The sequence below is a fragment of the Globicephala melas genome, chromosome 9 (assembly GCF_963455315.2).
Source record: "Globicephala melas chromosome 9, mGloMel1.2, whole genome shotgun sequence".
In the NCBI taxonomy this organism is placed as follows: domain Eukaryota; kingdom Metazoa; phylum Chordata; class Mammalia; order Artiodactyla; family Delphinidae; genus Globicephala; species Globicephala melas.
The window spans coordinates 1,562,667-1,579,184 of NC_083322.1; the positions used below are offsets into that span (position 1 = coordinate 1,562,667).

General features: G+C 36.3%; 1 protein-coding gene across 3 annotated transcripts in view; it reads left to right on the forward strand.

The window, feature by feature from the left end:
* LMBR1 (limb development membrane protein 1) overlaps positions 1-16,518 on the forward strand; it is a 132,108-nt gene that overhangs the window by 29,442 nt on the left and 86,148 nt on the right. For 2 of the 3 annotated variants that reach the window (XM_060305038.1, XM_030854334.3), the window contains exon 5: positions 12,453-12,556. In XM_060305038.1, coding sequence (XP_060161021.1) covers positions 12,453-12,556 — 104 coding nt within the window. Of the gene's footprint in view, positions 1-5,559; positions 5,697-12,452; positions 12,557-16,518 lie in introns of those variants that run through there. The other variant, XM_060305039.2, reaches the window with a different exon arrangement.

Sequence of the window (16,518 nt, forward strand, 5' to 3'; positions counted from 1 at the left end):
GCCCCTGCTCTGACTGGGGTGATGTTTTGGGTCCCCGGAGATAGTGTCAGTTCAGAGCCAGATATGTTTTGTGAATTTGTGCTAAAGTCTTTGAGGACTGGGAACATGTCTTAAATTCTCTTAATCTCCCATGAGGCACCTGTCCCAGTTCTTGCACACTGAAAATGTTCAATAACGATTCATTGATTGGATGAGTAATAGTTATTAATTGTATCATTAGGAATACTTTGGTAAAAGTAGACTTACTTTGAAAAGCAATTTAATGGCTTATTCTAAAAATTATCAATATGGAACGATTGTGCCGTTAATGTGTGACTCACATGAGGATTAGATGCTAAAATATGTGTCAATAATGCTTTGATATGTGTAAATATATTCAGTTTGGCTTAAGTACAGTGTTTGGATCTTGGACATGTGTTTGAAATGTTATGTGTTAACTATATTACCTTGGAATGCCACTTCACTTCTCTGGGCTAGAATTAATAAATTACATTAATAAATAATAATATAGTTTATTATAGGATGATACAGAAGGGGCAGATATGGCAAATTAAAATGATGGCTAAAATTTGTATTGTTATTATTATAATTTATTATTATAATTAAAATAGAAAAAGCATAAAAAATTGACAGAAAAAAGAAAGTATCTCTTTGTATTCACTTTCTGTATCTTGACTACTGTTAAAAACATATGGAACTCTTTAGTTCCATAAATTAAAAAATCATGATTCACCTGCTTAATGGGTTTTCCTTTTTGAGTGATGAGAATGTTTTGGAACTAGATAAAGGTAGTGGTTGCACAAACGTTGCGAATGCACTAATGCCACTGAATTATTCATTTTAAAATGGTAATTTTATGTATGTGAGTTTAAAATTAATATAAAAAGGAAACCGATACATCTTGGGGTATAATTAAGTTGTAGCCTTAAATAAAATAAGGAAATAATTCTTCAGTTTTTGAGGTATTTTCTCTGAGTGGGGCCCAGTTTTTGCTAAGCTGTCCATACTCACTTGTGACCAGACAGAGACACACACTTAGAACATGATTGCCCGTTTTAAGATTCAGCCTGTTAAAAGATAACCACAGGGAATCTGACTTGACTTTGCAAGGTGTGTGTGCTTTATTTTGATTCGTCAACATGAATAGCCAATATGCTGTTTTGGACATGATGAAGGAACAGTACAAAATCCATCTTTGTTTTATACATTTTCAAGTCCCACAGAAGGTCAGAAAATTCAAACTTTTAGACTATAAGCAATTAAACTTAAAAAAATGAAAAATAAGTATTATGTTTACTTACGTATAAATATTAAATCAAAAGTCAGTTCTTATGATATTTTAAGGAACCATTGTTAATTAAATGTTACTAACAATTTCTAGTTAATTGGTCTCAATAGTTCAGTGATTTGTTATAATGTGCATCACTATAGTTACTGCATATTTATTGTTTATAATAGTAAAAATAAAAAACAGTCTACGTAGGAAATTTGCTTAATTAAATTTTGGTAGATCCAAACAGTGGAATGCTTTTTTGACCACTATAGATGATGATGATGATGATGATGTAGATGAGTATTTGTTGATATAGAAAAATGTCGAAAAAAATGTTTTTCTCTGGGTGGTGGGATTATATGATATAAAAAATTTATATTAACGAAGTTTGTTTTGGCGCTTGCCTTGTATAATATTTCTATAGTAGATGTGTACTGCTTTTTTGTTATAAGAAAAAACTTTAAAAATTTAATAGCTTATTGCTAAAATCGTTCTTTTTGGTTTTTTTCCCTTCTAAGTGCATAACCAAAAGCTATTTTAATTCTGAAGTTCTCACAATACTCACTATTCAAAAGCAAACTTGCAGTCTTTCCTTTAAAGCTTATGCTTTCTTCATAGCATTTTAAAAATTATATGTCACTTTTTGACAATTGGATTAGATCCTTAATTCCAGTGAAATATTGGTTTTAACTTAGTTTTGTTATTTTGGAAATTATTGAATATGGCTGAACTTGGATTAATTTTCTTATTTAAGTTCATGAAGTTTTTTGTCTGTGTGGTTAAAAAGTGATAGATTATTTGCTTCCTAGTGTTGTATATTGTATTGAAATACTTTGTGACTCCAGCAGATGGAGCTAGAAGGTAATGCATCCATTGGTGATCTGGCAATTCAGTTGGGTTTGCTTGGGTTTTAGACGAATCATTCTGGGATTATTAAATAACTTTTAAGTTTACATACCTCTTTTGGGGATAGACATTGAATATCTTTCAAAAAGATTGTCATTGAAGCTGATTTAGATAAACTACAAGGTTTCTGAATTTTTAGGGTTCTACTACCATGTCGGAGAGCACATAATTTTAGCTTTCTGAAGTAGAGAAATTTAGCTAACATTTCTTTTTATTTTACAAATTAATAATATATAATATAATAAAAGTGGTGGTAGTATGTATTTATGTGTATTAGCTCTAATTTTTAATTTTGGAATGTTTTATCAAAATTGTAGAATATTCTTAAGGGATATTTATGTGTGTATGTCTGATGTATGTTTGCAAAATGCTGGAAACTTACTAAGTTGTACACAGTTTCCAAGAATAAAATGGCAACTTAGGAGTGTACAGTAGCTTTATTATTTTTCTATATATTAAATGTTCTTCTCATAGTAACTTTAACCTTCTTATATGTTGCAAACTTGATAATTAAATTAGCATAAGCTGAGTCTGAAGCTTTCACACATATTCTGGCTAATAAAACTTAATTTTTTGCATTGAATTACTTAGACTGAAAAAAAGCTGGTTATTTACATAGATGATTATACTGTTACGTAGTATGTTAACTCTCAGATTCTTTGTGTTAAGTGAATTTTTCTTGCAAAAGTAAATATGGTGGAGGTTACATCTCTTTTTGCAATTGTGGTTGATAAGACCATCAGCAGTAATGTTGAATCTCCTGGAAAAAGGGAAGTGGGGAAAATCAAAAAAAATTTTAAATTGTATGTATTATATATAAAGTTCAGTATATAAAAGAAGGTATCTAATTTCATTGCAAACTTAAATGAGTCGTTATTCAGAATCTTTGTGATCATCCTGATCATTTTCTTCACTTGTTCAGCAGATTGCTGCTTGATAATATCTGTTGATAAAGATTTCTTTATATAAATTTTCATAACTATCTTCATTTTAAGTAGGTTGGTTAGTCAGAATAGATACGTTTACTGATTTGTGATCTTTTGCCTAAGGCAGACTTTTGTTTTTTAACTTTTTATTTCCAGAGAAGAATTTGAATTTGTATTTTTCACTACATGAAAAGGACACATATGATTAGAAAGATAAATTCTGGAAGTATGTATATTTAGAGCTCAATAACAATAATAAAGCCTGTTTTTTACCATGGATGATAATTGATTGTTTCAAATTTCAAAACCTAAGTAAATTTTTTTCCTCCAATTATAAAATTATAATGAAGCATTCAGGGGGTTGTATTCATGGTTGCAACTATTTAAGAGCAATGTTTGAAGCCCCCTGCCACGCGATAGCGTTAATTTGTGATTTTGCAGAGGCTAGAATATGAATTGTGCTTAGTGCGGCTAGAAAATAAATAAGCTGAGATCTGTGGCCGATGAGGGGCCCAGCTAGCATCTCCACCTCAATTAAGCTTTGCCGTTCTCTGCCTTTTCTTAGGCATTTTGTGGGGAAGTTATATGACATAGTGAGGTGAAGGATTTTGAGTTTCACAAAGGAGTTTAAATTTGTGTCTTTATGTGCTCCTTATAGAAAACTTAGAATATGTAGGCCAGTGGGAAGAAAAAATCATCCGTAATTCCACTACATTCACACTGTTAGTAATTTGGTATATTTCTTTGCAATTTATTTTCTGTGCCTATTTTTTGTCATTGTTCTCATATATTTTTCATGTCATATAAGTATACAGATTGTTGTTATGTAAGTTTTTTTTGGTGTAATTAATGAGAATCATTCTTTAAGGAAAGGGCTGAAACCTAATTTTAGCTGTAACTCATATCACTTTTTTGTCTATCTGGTCTGATTGCTGATGTGCATTGGAGTTTTACAGGGTTTTGGACCATTTGCATGATGTTGAGACAGGGCGGGGAGAGGCACTGACATTAATTTAACATTTTTGTATGTTATTTCTCTTCTGCTGTTCACACGTGATCTATGAGTTATGTTATAGCCCATTTTATACATGAGGAAACAGGACGACAGAGTTGAAGTCGCTTTTCCAGGTCACGTATAGCTGATAGTTGCAAACCCAGGCTGATCAGACATAAAGTGCCCCTCACTTAGACATCTGCTGCCACATCTTCACAGTGTGAATCCCTTGTTGTGCACTAAGTACACAGAATACATTTAATATTTTATTGAAGTTGGATTTGTTAAAACCTTTCTGTATTTGAAAGATGTTTTGGTATCGTAAGGCTTGGGTGTACATGTACACAAAAATATAAACAAATGTAGAAGTGTTAGTTCTGTTTAGTTAGTTAGTTAGTTCTGACAAACTGGTCAGAAGCTCAACTAAGCATTTTGTTTTACACAGATGGGTAGAATTAATGGGCTGTCATATTCTCAGTTTAAAACATTTCCCTTAGTAAAATCTTATGAAACTGATGTTCTCTTTTTGGCAAACAAACAAAAGGCCCTCAGCTTAGGGTCTCATGGGCTGAAATTAAGGTTTTCACAGATTTGTTTTCTTTATTGGAGGCTCTGGGGAAGAATTTGCTTCGAAGTTCATTCAGGTTGTTGGCTGAATTTGGTTCTTTGTGGTTGTAAGACAGGCCCCCATTTCCTTGCTAGCTGTTAGTCAGGTGCCAATCTTTGCCCTATAGGCTGTCTGCCTCTTTTCTCAGGTTTTCCATGTGATGCCCCCTCCAGCAAAGTTGTGTCCAGTTCCTCCCTGTCTTACCCTTCTGCTGCATCTCTGACTCCTCTTAGAGAAAGTTCTCTGCTTTTAAGGGCTCCTTTCGTTAGGTTGTACCCACCTGGCTAATCCAAGATGGTTTCCCCCTCTCTCTTTATTAAGGTCCATAGCCTTAATTATATCTGCAACATCCTTTTTTGCCATGTATGTTGGGTTGAAAAGTGTTTTCCCCAAATTCGTGTCCATTTAGAACCTCAGAACGTAACCTTATTGGGAAATAATATCTTTGCTGATATAATTAGTAAAATAAGGTCATAATGGATTAGGGTGGGCCCTAGTCCAATAACTAGTATCCTTATAAGAAGATAAAACAGAGACATACACAGGGGAGGAATGTGAAGACAAAGGCAGAGATTGGAGTGATGAATCTACAAGCCCAGGAATGCCACATGTTACAGGCAGCCACCTCTAAGGAAGGATTCATCCCTAGAACCTCCAGAAGGAGTATGGTCCTGCTGGCACCTTGATTTTGGACTTCTAGCCTCCACAACTGTGAGAGAATAAATTTCTGTTGTTTGAAGGCACCCAGTTTGCGGTACTTTGTTACAGAAGCCCCAGAAAACTAATATACCTTGTAACATATTCACTAATATACTGTATAACAATTCCAGGGATTAAGGCATGGATATCTTTGGGGGTTCACTCTGCCTACCATGAGACCAGCTGAGTACAAAGCAGGAAAATACAGCCCATAATGAAGAGAACAATCAGTCAAAACTTACAGTTGCCGCAGATTCAGAATCAGTAGACAAGAGCATTGAAACATTTCTTGTAAGTATTTCATATGTTCCAGAAGCTGGAGGAAAGACTGAACATAACTGAACATATTGAGACATAAAAGATGTAAAAAAAGAACCAAATAAACTTCTAGAGATGAAACCTGTAATACCTGACATGAAAATATATTGGATGGGATAAAAGCAAATTAGATATTTTTGCAGAAGAGATTAGTGAACTCTGAGACATAGCAATAGAAAACAGTCTAAAAAGAAACAAAAAAATGACTGAAAAACTGACCAGGGCATCAATGATATAATTGATGTTCCTAAAAGACAAAGGGTTAAGAAAAATACTTGAAAAACGGATGGCAGAAATATTTCAAGATTAGATGAAAACTGTAAACCCTCTTATCCAAGAAGCTCAACTAACCCTAGTGACAGGAGACCTGCCAAGATACATCATCAGATTGGTCAAAACCAGTGATACGGCGAAATCTTAAAAGCATTCAGAGAAAAAGACATAAAGTACAGAAGAGCAATGATGCGAATTCCAGCATATTTCTTGTGGGAAAAAAATGCAAGCCAGATGGCAGGGTAGCAACATCTTTAAAGTACCGAAAAAAGAAAGCCCCACCAACCTAGTTCTATATCCAGTGAAAATATTTTTCCAAAACAAAGTCAAAATAAAGACAGTGTCAGATATACAAAAGGTGAAAGTTCATCACCACAGACCTATACTACCAAAAATAAGGGACATCCTTTAGGCAGAGGCAAATTGGTAGAAGATAGAAATCTGGATCTGTGAAACAGAACAAAGATCACTAGAAGTGGCGAATTTGAGGGTAAATATAAAAGAGTATTTCTATGTCATATAAATCTTATTAAAAGAGAATTGGCTCTTTAAATAAAAAATAGTAACAGTAAATTGTGAGTTTTATAATGTGCAAATAAAAGCACATGACAACAATAATGCAAGGGCAGGAGGAAAGAAATGGCAATAGACTGTTGTAAGGTTCTTAGGCTGTACATGAAGTGTTGTAGTACCTCTTTTTTTTTTTTTTTTTTTTTTTTTTTTTTGCGGTACGCGGGCCTCTCACTGCTGTGGCCTCTCCCGTTGCGGAGCACAGGCTCCAGATGCGCAGGCTCAGCGGCCATGGCTCACGGGCCCAGCCGCTCCGCGGCATGTGGGATCTTCCCAGACCGGGGCACGAACCCGTGTCCCCTGCATCGGCAGGCGGACTCTCAACCACTGTGCCACCAGGGAAGCCCAGAAACTCACTTTAAATGTAAACACACACATAGGTTAACAGCAATAGGAGCAAAAAGATTTACTATAATAATTCTAATGAAAAGGAAGATGGTATAGGTATATTATTATCAGAAAAGGGTAAGGAATGTTATCAGGCATAAAGAAGATCATTTCATAATGATGCAGGGGTTCATTCATCAAAAGAACATAGTAATAGACGTTACCTATTATCTACCTAAAAAATACCATTTATTAAATACCTATTAAATACATGAAGCAAAAACTTACAGAAATGAAAGGATTAATAGTCAAAATCACAATTCAGACATATCACTATCCCCTTTTCAGTAATTGATAGAACAAGTAGCCAGGAAAAAATTAAGGATTTTTAACACTTAACTAACTTGGCCTAATTTGTATTTATGGAACACTCAGCCCAACAATAGTGAAATACACATTCTTTTCAAGTACTCTGGGAACATTTACCAAGAAAACCATATTCTGTGCCATGAAACAAGTGTCAGTATTTTAAGTCATATAAGATATGCTCTCTAACAACAGTGAAGTTAAATGGGAAATCAGTGACAGCAGCATATCTAGAAAATCCCTCAAGTGTTTGGTATCTAAATAACATACTTCACAATAACTCTTAGGTCAGAGAAGAGATCAAAAGGGAAATTTGAAAGTACTTTGAACTCAATGAAAATGAAAATAAAACATTCCAAAATTTATAGCACAAAGATACCTATTTTAGAAAAGAAAAAAAGATCTTAAATTAATTCCTACATCTTCCACCATAAGAAACTAGAAAAAGGAGAGCAAATGAATCCCAAAGTAAGAGGATGGGAAATAAAAAAAGATGAGAGGAGAAAGGAACAAAATAAAAAACAGAAAATGTAGAGAAAATCAATGAGAGGATCAATAATATTGATAAGACTTTAGCCAGATTGATCAGGAAAAAAAAGATACCAGTTATCAATATCAGGAATGAGAGATGTGATATCACTACAGATTCTACAGCTGTTAAAAGCATATAGTGCATATTATGAACACCTTTATGCCAATAAATTCAGGAACTTAGAGAAATGGAAAAATTCTTTGAAAGGCAAAAACTACTGAAACCCTCTCAGACATTGTGGAAATGTTGCAAACATTCTCACATAACTCTAGGCTAAGAAGACTTCATTTTCAGTCCTCCCAAATATTTAAGGAAGAAATAATGCCAATTCTACACAGCCTTTTTAAGAAAATTGAAAATGAGGGAATACTTCCTAAGTCTGAGGCCAGCATTACCCTGATACCAAAACCAGACAGACATACATGAAAACTATTGAAGAATATCCCTCATGAATATAGATGCATAAATTTTAAACAAAATTTTAGCAAATCAAATATAACAATAAATAAAAAGGGTAATACATCATGACTTTTGACAAAATCAATGAATTTAATTTACCATATGCACATACTAAAAAAGAAAATTCATATGGTCATCATAATATACACAGAAAAAGCATATGACAAAATTCAATGTCCATTCCTGATAAAATCTCTCGGCAAATTAGGCATGAAAGGGAGTTCCCTCATCCTAATAAAGAGCATCTATGAAAACCCTACAGGTAACATCATACTTAATAGTGAAAAGCTGAATGCTTTTTTCCCTGAGATCCCCTCTTACCACTTGTATTCAACATGGTTCTGGGGATTTTTAAAGAATAAAGGACATTGAGATTGGAAAGGAAAAAGTAAAACTCTCTGTTAACAGATTATATGACTATATAGAAATTCTGATGGAATCTATTATAGGAAAGCTATTAGAACTAATAAGTGAATTTTGCAAGGTTGCAAAGATACAAGATCAATATATAAAACTCCATTGCATTTCTGTATGCTAGCAATGGATAACTGGAAATTGATATAAAAACCAGTGCCGTTTATATACAGTAGAATCAAAAATATGAAATCCTTAGGGATGTGCGAGACCTGTATACTGTAAACTAGGAAACGCTGCTGAGGAAAATTAAAGCATACTGTGATAAATGGAGAGAAGTGCTGTGTTCATAGATTAGAAGACAGTCCTGTAGAGATGTTAGTTCTCCCCAAATTGATCTATAGATTCAACACAATCTTAGTCAAAATACCAGGATGAGTTTTTTGTAGAAATTGAAAAGCTGATCTAAGATTTTAGATGGGAATTCAAACGACTTATATTAGCCAAAACAACTTTGAAAGAGAACAAAATTGGAGGACTGACTACCCAACTCAAAGATTATTTTAAGGCCATAGTAATCGATACTGTGCTGTATGCATTAGCAGGAAGATAGAGAAACTCAACAGAATAGAGAGTCCAGGAATATATCCAAACATATTGTAAATTTATTTTTAACAAAGGTGCAAAGGCTATTTGGCGGAAAAGGCTATTTTCAACAAATGGTACTGGAGCAATTGGATAATCGTAGGTGAAAAATGAACTTAAATCCATATCTGCCTCCATATACAGAAAGTAATTTGAAAGAATCGTAGATCTAAATGTAAATCCTAAAATTGTAACACTTGTAAAAAGGAAATGTAGGAGAAAGTCTTTGACACTGGACTAGACCATAATTTCTTGGGTAAGATAGCTAAAGCATGATCCGTAAAGAAAACATTGATAACTTGGACTTCGTCAACATTAAGAGATTTTGTTCTTTGAAAGATACTGTTAAGAGGATGAGAAAACAATTCACCAAGTAGGAGAAAATATCTGTAAATCATATGCCTGATAAAAGACTTGTATTTAGAGTATATAAAGTATACTCAGTAAGTAAACAGACAACCCAGTGAAACAATGGGCAACAGATTTGAAGAGACATTTTAGCAAAGAAGGTGTAAATGGATGGCACATAAGTTCATGAGAAGATGTTCACGTCATTATTCATTGGGGAAGTGCAAATTAAAGCAGTAGTGAAATACCACTGTACACCTATTAGAATGGCTGAAACTGAAAAGACTGCCTATACCATTTTTTGTCAAAATGTGGCTGAGATTTGAATTCTGCTGGTAGGAATGTGAAATTATACACCCACTTTGGAAAACATTTTGGCAGTTTCTTAAAATGTTAAACGTACACCTACTATATGACCCAGACATTGCATGCCCACATATTTACCCCAATGACACGAAAGCCTGTGTCCATACGAAGACTCATGTGAGTGTTTATAACAGCTTTAGTTGTGAGAGCCACAACCCAGATAGCAGTTTGCCTATGGATGGATGCAGTGCAGTAACTGGATTCAATCTGATACAAAGGGATAGACTACTGATACTGCCACAGTGTTGAAAAATCTCAGAAGAATTGTGCTAGGTGACAGAAGCCAGACAAAAACAGGAGTACATACTACACTTACCATTTATAGAAAATTTTAGAAAATACAGTCTTTTATAAAGTGTAGAATCTGGCTGATGGAGAATGGGGTGGGATAGGGAGTGGCAGGAGACACTGGTTATAGAATGGTGTGAGGAAACTTGGGGGCGATGGATATATTATGTTGGTTATGGTGACATAACTGCCACATTTTATGAAATTGTACAATTTGTAGTTTATATCAATTATATAACTCAACAAATTTTTTAGAAACTAATATTTTTACTTTTTATATATGTCGCGATTTTCTGCAAAGTGAACATGGATTCTCAGAAAGTATGGTACTTTGGTACAGGGGCTAATTAGCACTGTGTGTTGGTAGCCTCTGGAGGTGTTACTGTTATTAAAAGCAAAAAGTCATTAAGTGCTTATTTTGTGACAGGCGTGATGATGGTTGTTCAAGTATTATTTCACTGAATTCTCAGCACCACCTACAGACATGATCCTCAGCCTCATTGTATAGATGAAGAACCTGTGGCTTAGAAGTGTTGTCACATGGAAGTGCAGACAGGGCTCGAACCCAGGTCTGTGTGAAAGTCCCGTGTGTGCATTTGGCCACCATCCTGTGTGTTCTTCCTGGTTATTAACACGATACAACAATTGGCTGTAATTATAACCCCTTTGAATGAAGAAAAGGGTTAAGATGTTTAGCATCTTTTTTTTAGAGACTGAAAAGTATTTTAGAACATTTTCTATTTTTATTTATTTATTTATTTTTGCGGTATGCGGGCCTCTCACTGTTGTGGCCTCTCCCCTTGCGGAGCACAGGCTCCGGACGCGCAGGCTCAATGGCCATGGCTCACGGGCCTAGCCGCTCCGCGGCATGTGGGATCCTCCCGGACAGGGGCACGAACCTGTGTCCCTTGCATCAGCAGGCGGACTCTCAACCACGGCGCCACCAGGGAAGCCCTGCATTCATTCTTTCTGTTTGTATTCCATGCTGTTCCAAAAAGGATTTAGGGTAGTTATGAAACATATGTTAATTTGTAACTAAGGCAGTTGAGAACTAGTTCCTTGGTTCCCTGAGAGCTCAGTGTGTAGTCTCCATGTGTCTGGAAAGGAAGCTCTGTGAGGGCAGAGGTTTGTGCTCTGTTGTTACTACATCTCCAGTGCATGGAACAGTGCCTTGTAAATAAGGGTGTTGAAAGAACGTGAGTTGCCTGTTTTCAGAAGCATTGGATCATAATTGTATGTAGTACATTGAATTTGTATTTAGCATAATTTTTATCTTTGATTCTTGATTTTGTAAATTTTAATGAAGATTGTAGCCATCAGTTTTAAAGTTAAGTGTTTTACCTATAAAAAGTGAGATGTTGGTCCAAATATTATCCCAGTGACATACCTAAAGTTCTGTACTTTTAAAAATCTAGTCTTATTATCATCTAAGTTGCTTTTTATTGTGATTTTATGAGTGCAGAATGTGCCAGAAAGGAAAAAGGTGATGTGAGCTTGCTTGCCCCTCTTACGTTTTCTTTACCGCTTGCAGTTGCTTACTAAAACTTCTACGATGTAGTGGTTTTTAAAAATCCCAGGAATTAGTGCAGCTACTTGCAGGCTCTGCAGCCGTGGCAGGTTTTGTATAAGCAGCCTCTGTCATTTTGGGGGATTGCTATGAAGAGTAAATGAGTTTGTATAATATCTGTAAATCACTTAGAATAGTGCTTGGCACATAAGGGCTCAATAAATGCTAATTATTACTTTTCAGGTTTTTATGAGGCTTAAATTAAACAAGATTATTCATGTAAAATGTTTAGTAGAGTATCTGGCATTCATTAAGTGCTCGATAAATGCTACTGGCTCTAATTTAAATATTCAGGTGCCGATATGTCTGAAGAGGCTGTGTCTTTGGATCTCTGCATATGTCATATGTTTAGTGAATTTATTTTAAAGCATGAGGAAAAATTATTGGTTTCTGTATTGGCTTTTCCCAATAGTTACAAGTTACAAAGTTATAAAAATTTTATAGAAATATGTAATTATTTTTCTGATTTCTAAGTTTAGGTCATTTGTTAGGCCTCTCTATTCAAGTTTATGTTTATTTTTACTATTAAAAAGTACAGAGCTTTGACTGATATTACAATTTAGCACAGTAATTGTCTTTGACAAGATTGTCAGTATCTAAACTCATCTTTCTTGTCTTGTTACCCTTCTCGCAGGTTTGTGGAACCTTGCTTCTCTCTTTTCCAACCTTTGTCTATTTGTGTTGATGCCCTTTGCCTTTTTCTTTCTGGAATCAGAAGGTTTTGCTGGCCTGAAAAGGGTAAGTGAATCATGTTTTAGAATTAAATTTCTTAAATGAAGAAATAAGTATCATTCACATTGAACTAGAAAAAAGTAGGCTTAAACAACCATTTGACTGGAATGTAAGAAGTTTAATTAATAATAATGTCTTGTTAATATTAATAATGTTTTTACAATAGTGGTAACAATGTTACATATTGAATTATTTTACATGTCTACAGGGAGGAAGTCATCTTTTGACCTTTGAATGATTTTATACTATGTGCAAAGTTGGTGGAGTGTTCTTTTGTAGAATGAATAAACCTGATACAATAGCTATTATTCCTTTCTTATTCCCAGGATCCTGTGACTTACTGATATTAGGTGAATGTGGGAGCGTGAGAAGTGGGCGAAACAGGACAGTCTGCAAGAGCATCTTAAACAGTTAATCCAGACCTTGTCAATGGTAGTAGCTCCCTCTGTCCTTGAATAGAGCATTTTAAAGTGAAGGGAACAGCATTTCCATTTATAGCTTGTGGAGCTGTTTGCTATAAAAGTTTGGAATATAATGTGAAGATTTCAGTAGTTAGTACTTTTGGGGTGACTTTTAAACCTGACAAAATAAGCTCTAGTGTTACAGTTTATAGACACATTGTACCTTTCTAATTTTTAGTTATGGTTATTCATATTCGTATTGTGATAGATGGTTGGTTTCATATTTAGTGAATGTACTGAGATCAGAATGGATGGTTGGGTATGGCGGTCAAACGTATATTGAGAAAACTGGCTTTTTTTTAGAAGATGTTGGGGGTAGGAGTTAATTTATTTTTGCTGTGTTGGGTCTTCGTTTCTGTGCGAGGGCTTTCTCTAGTTGTGGCAAGCGGGGTCCACTCTTCATCGCGGTACGCGGGCCTCTCACTATCGCGGCCTCTCTTGTTGCGGAGCACAGGCTTCAGACGCGCAGGCTTAGTAGTTGTGGCTCACGGGCCTAGTTGCGCCGCAGCATGTGGGATCCTCCCAGACCAGGGCTCAAACCTGTGTCCCCTGCATTAGCAGGCAGATTCTCAACCACTGTGCCACCAGGGAATCCCCGAGAAAACTGGCTTTTATATATTAGGTTTGTTTTTTATAATGACGTATGTAAATTATTTAAGTCATCCATGTAATGGGAAAGACTTGCATAGTTTCAGTTTAAAAAACTCTTTGTTGATAATTTCTTGAAGAATGATAGGAAGTTTTGCTGCTGAAAGGGATTTAGTTCAAACCCTCCTTTTATAAGGAGGAAATGGAGATCCAAAGATAATGTTATTAAATTGTCTAAGAACCACATATGTACCATTGCAAAACTAGGACTAAAACCCAGGGCTTGCTTCTAACCTCCCCAGAGTGTGCACGTTCTTTACCGATCAGCACTGTGGAGAGGCAGTTAAAGCCAGCCAGGTATGTGACAGGCCAGGCACCGACGAGGAGGGAGGAGAAAGGACCACAGCGCGCGGGCAGAGGAAGGGGCAGGGTAGGGCTTTGCGTGGGGACGCCAGATAGTAGGAGAACAAGGAGGGTGTGACCTGGGCGCCCAGACAGAGCTCAGGAGAGTGAAATGTAAAACATGACATCAGAACGGGGTCGAAAAGGAAGAGCATGGAGAAGAAGCAAGGTCATCAGAGACGCTTGAGAAAGCAATTTCTGTGGAATTTTGGAGACTTTTGATGGATAGTCACACATTTGACAGAGTTTTACTAGGCACTTACTAAGTGGTAATTACTATGCTGTTAAAGGAGCTTGCTGGGTACAGAAGTGAAAAGACAGGTTCTTGCCTTCAAGGGATTAAGAGAGGATGACCTCAGAGACGAAAACAAGTAGCATGTGGTGGATGAACTTTTATACAACGAGTGGCTGTGAGGGGAGGTCTTGATTTGCCTGGAGAACTGGGGAAGCTTCAGGGAGGGGTTAGCCTGCACTTGAGCTGAGACTTGCAGGTGAGCATTCGAGGCTTGAGCAAAGGCCTGGATTCTGCCTGAATTGAGGGAGTGGCTGGCTGATGCTCAGCTGTAGAATGGAGAATGGCGAGAGACCCCTTGTCAGGATCAGATCCCGGAGGCCTGAGTCCTCTGCCACATTGTTTGGGTTTTATGCTGTAGACAACAGGGAGTTGGCAGAGGATTTTTGAAAAGAATTTTTGCAGCTACTGTTTTATTTAAGCATATTTAGAGATAAATACACGTCAGAATTTCAACATATGTCAGTAGGGAAAGGAGTACATACACCACACAATGCGAGACACTGTTTGGTAGAGATGTCACCATACTGAATCAGTCATGCACCTGGCTCTGTTAAACAGAGCGTTTCAACATATGTCACTAAAGTTGCCATGTTGATGTTTGCTTTAAACATGCACGGTGCTCCCCTCTCCCTAGCTCTGTCTCATGTGTAATCTTATCAGGTACAAAAGCAACTGGTAAAGCTCAGTGTTAAATATATTTTCATGTTTGGTATTAAAGGTGTGCTACCTAGTTTATGCTTTTCATAAAAGTCTAGTTATTAGTTAAATAAATTATTTTAAAAAGCAGTGTGCAATATGGACAAACCCCTTTGTCTCCAAATTATTTCCCTCCCTTCCTGTGAACTAACCAACTAGAAAAGGGACTTGGCTGAATCTGTTGGAGCAGAGTTAGCACCATCTCTAGAATTAAAAACAACAGACACAAGAACCCAGTGATTTACTGTTCTCCTGTTCCCCCTTGTAGACTAAGGTCAAAGGGGAGAATCAGCTTGAGGAGGGGTATAAGAAGGTAAGTAAAAATATTTTGCACCTACAGTTGTACAGCAGTTCTTCCCTCTAAACTGTTTACTTCTAGTCTCTTTATACATGATTAGAAGAATGCCTTTTCTAAGCACATCTCTGACTGTGTCAGCCTCCTCAGAATTCCTCAAGGTCACCAGCTACATTTCATGGTCTCAAAGGGGACTGATGTGTTGAGTGATTGTAGGGTGCAGTTGACATGACCAATCCAGTTAATTCCCAAACACGGCGAAGGATTTTTAAAAAATATGTTTATTTGGCTGTGCCGGGTCTTAGTTGCGGCATGCGGGATCTAGTTCCCTGACCAGGGATCGAACGCGGGCCCCCTGCCCATTGGGAGTGCAGAGTCTTAACCACTGGACCGCCAGGGAAGTCCCCACAGTGAAGGATTTAAAAAGAGGGGGAGAAGGCAGAGCTCAGGATGGTTACCGTTTCTTAGAATCTGGTAGCTTGGGGATGAATGGGAGTTGCAGAAACCAAATTAAAGTGTTTTGTCTTCAGTGCTGTTAAAGGAAGGAGGGAGATGGGGTTGTGGCTTGGAGGAGAAGAGGTAGAATAATTCTCCTATTAGTATGCTGAGGGAGGGGCCAATGGAAGAGAGACTGCAGGTACTAAGGTGAGAAAATTTGTCTTTAGTGTCAGACTGCCTGGGCTAGTTACATCATCTAAACCTCAGGTTTTCTTTCTGTAAAATGGGTATAGTAATGATAGTTACCTTACTGTTTCATTTGGAGGATTAAATGAGAGGTGATTATTCGTGTAAAGCATTTAGCCCAGGATTTAGCTCAGTAAATGTTAGGTATTATTGTCACTGTCCTCGAGCTTCATGCATTTGACTGATAAGTATTCTAGGAAACATCAGTGTTATATGGATAGATCATTACAAAGCAACTAAATAGTGTCAACTCTTAATTATTCATGTATTATTATCTTAGGCGGTCTTAAGATTCCAAATTATTTTTCCCATTTTGAGATGGCATGTACTGAAGCAGAATCAAAACTGCCTGAAGAGAAGGTGCATCTACAGGGAACTATATTCAATATCCTGGGATAAACCATGATGGAAAATAATATGAAAAAGAATATGTATGTATAACTGAGTCACCTTGCTGTACAGCAGAAATGAACACAGCATTGTAAATCAAGTATACTCAATAAAATTACAAAAGAGAAAGAGAAGGCACATGCAGACCCTATTAGAA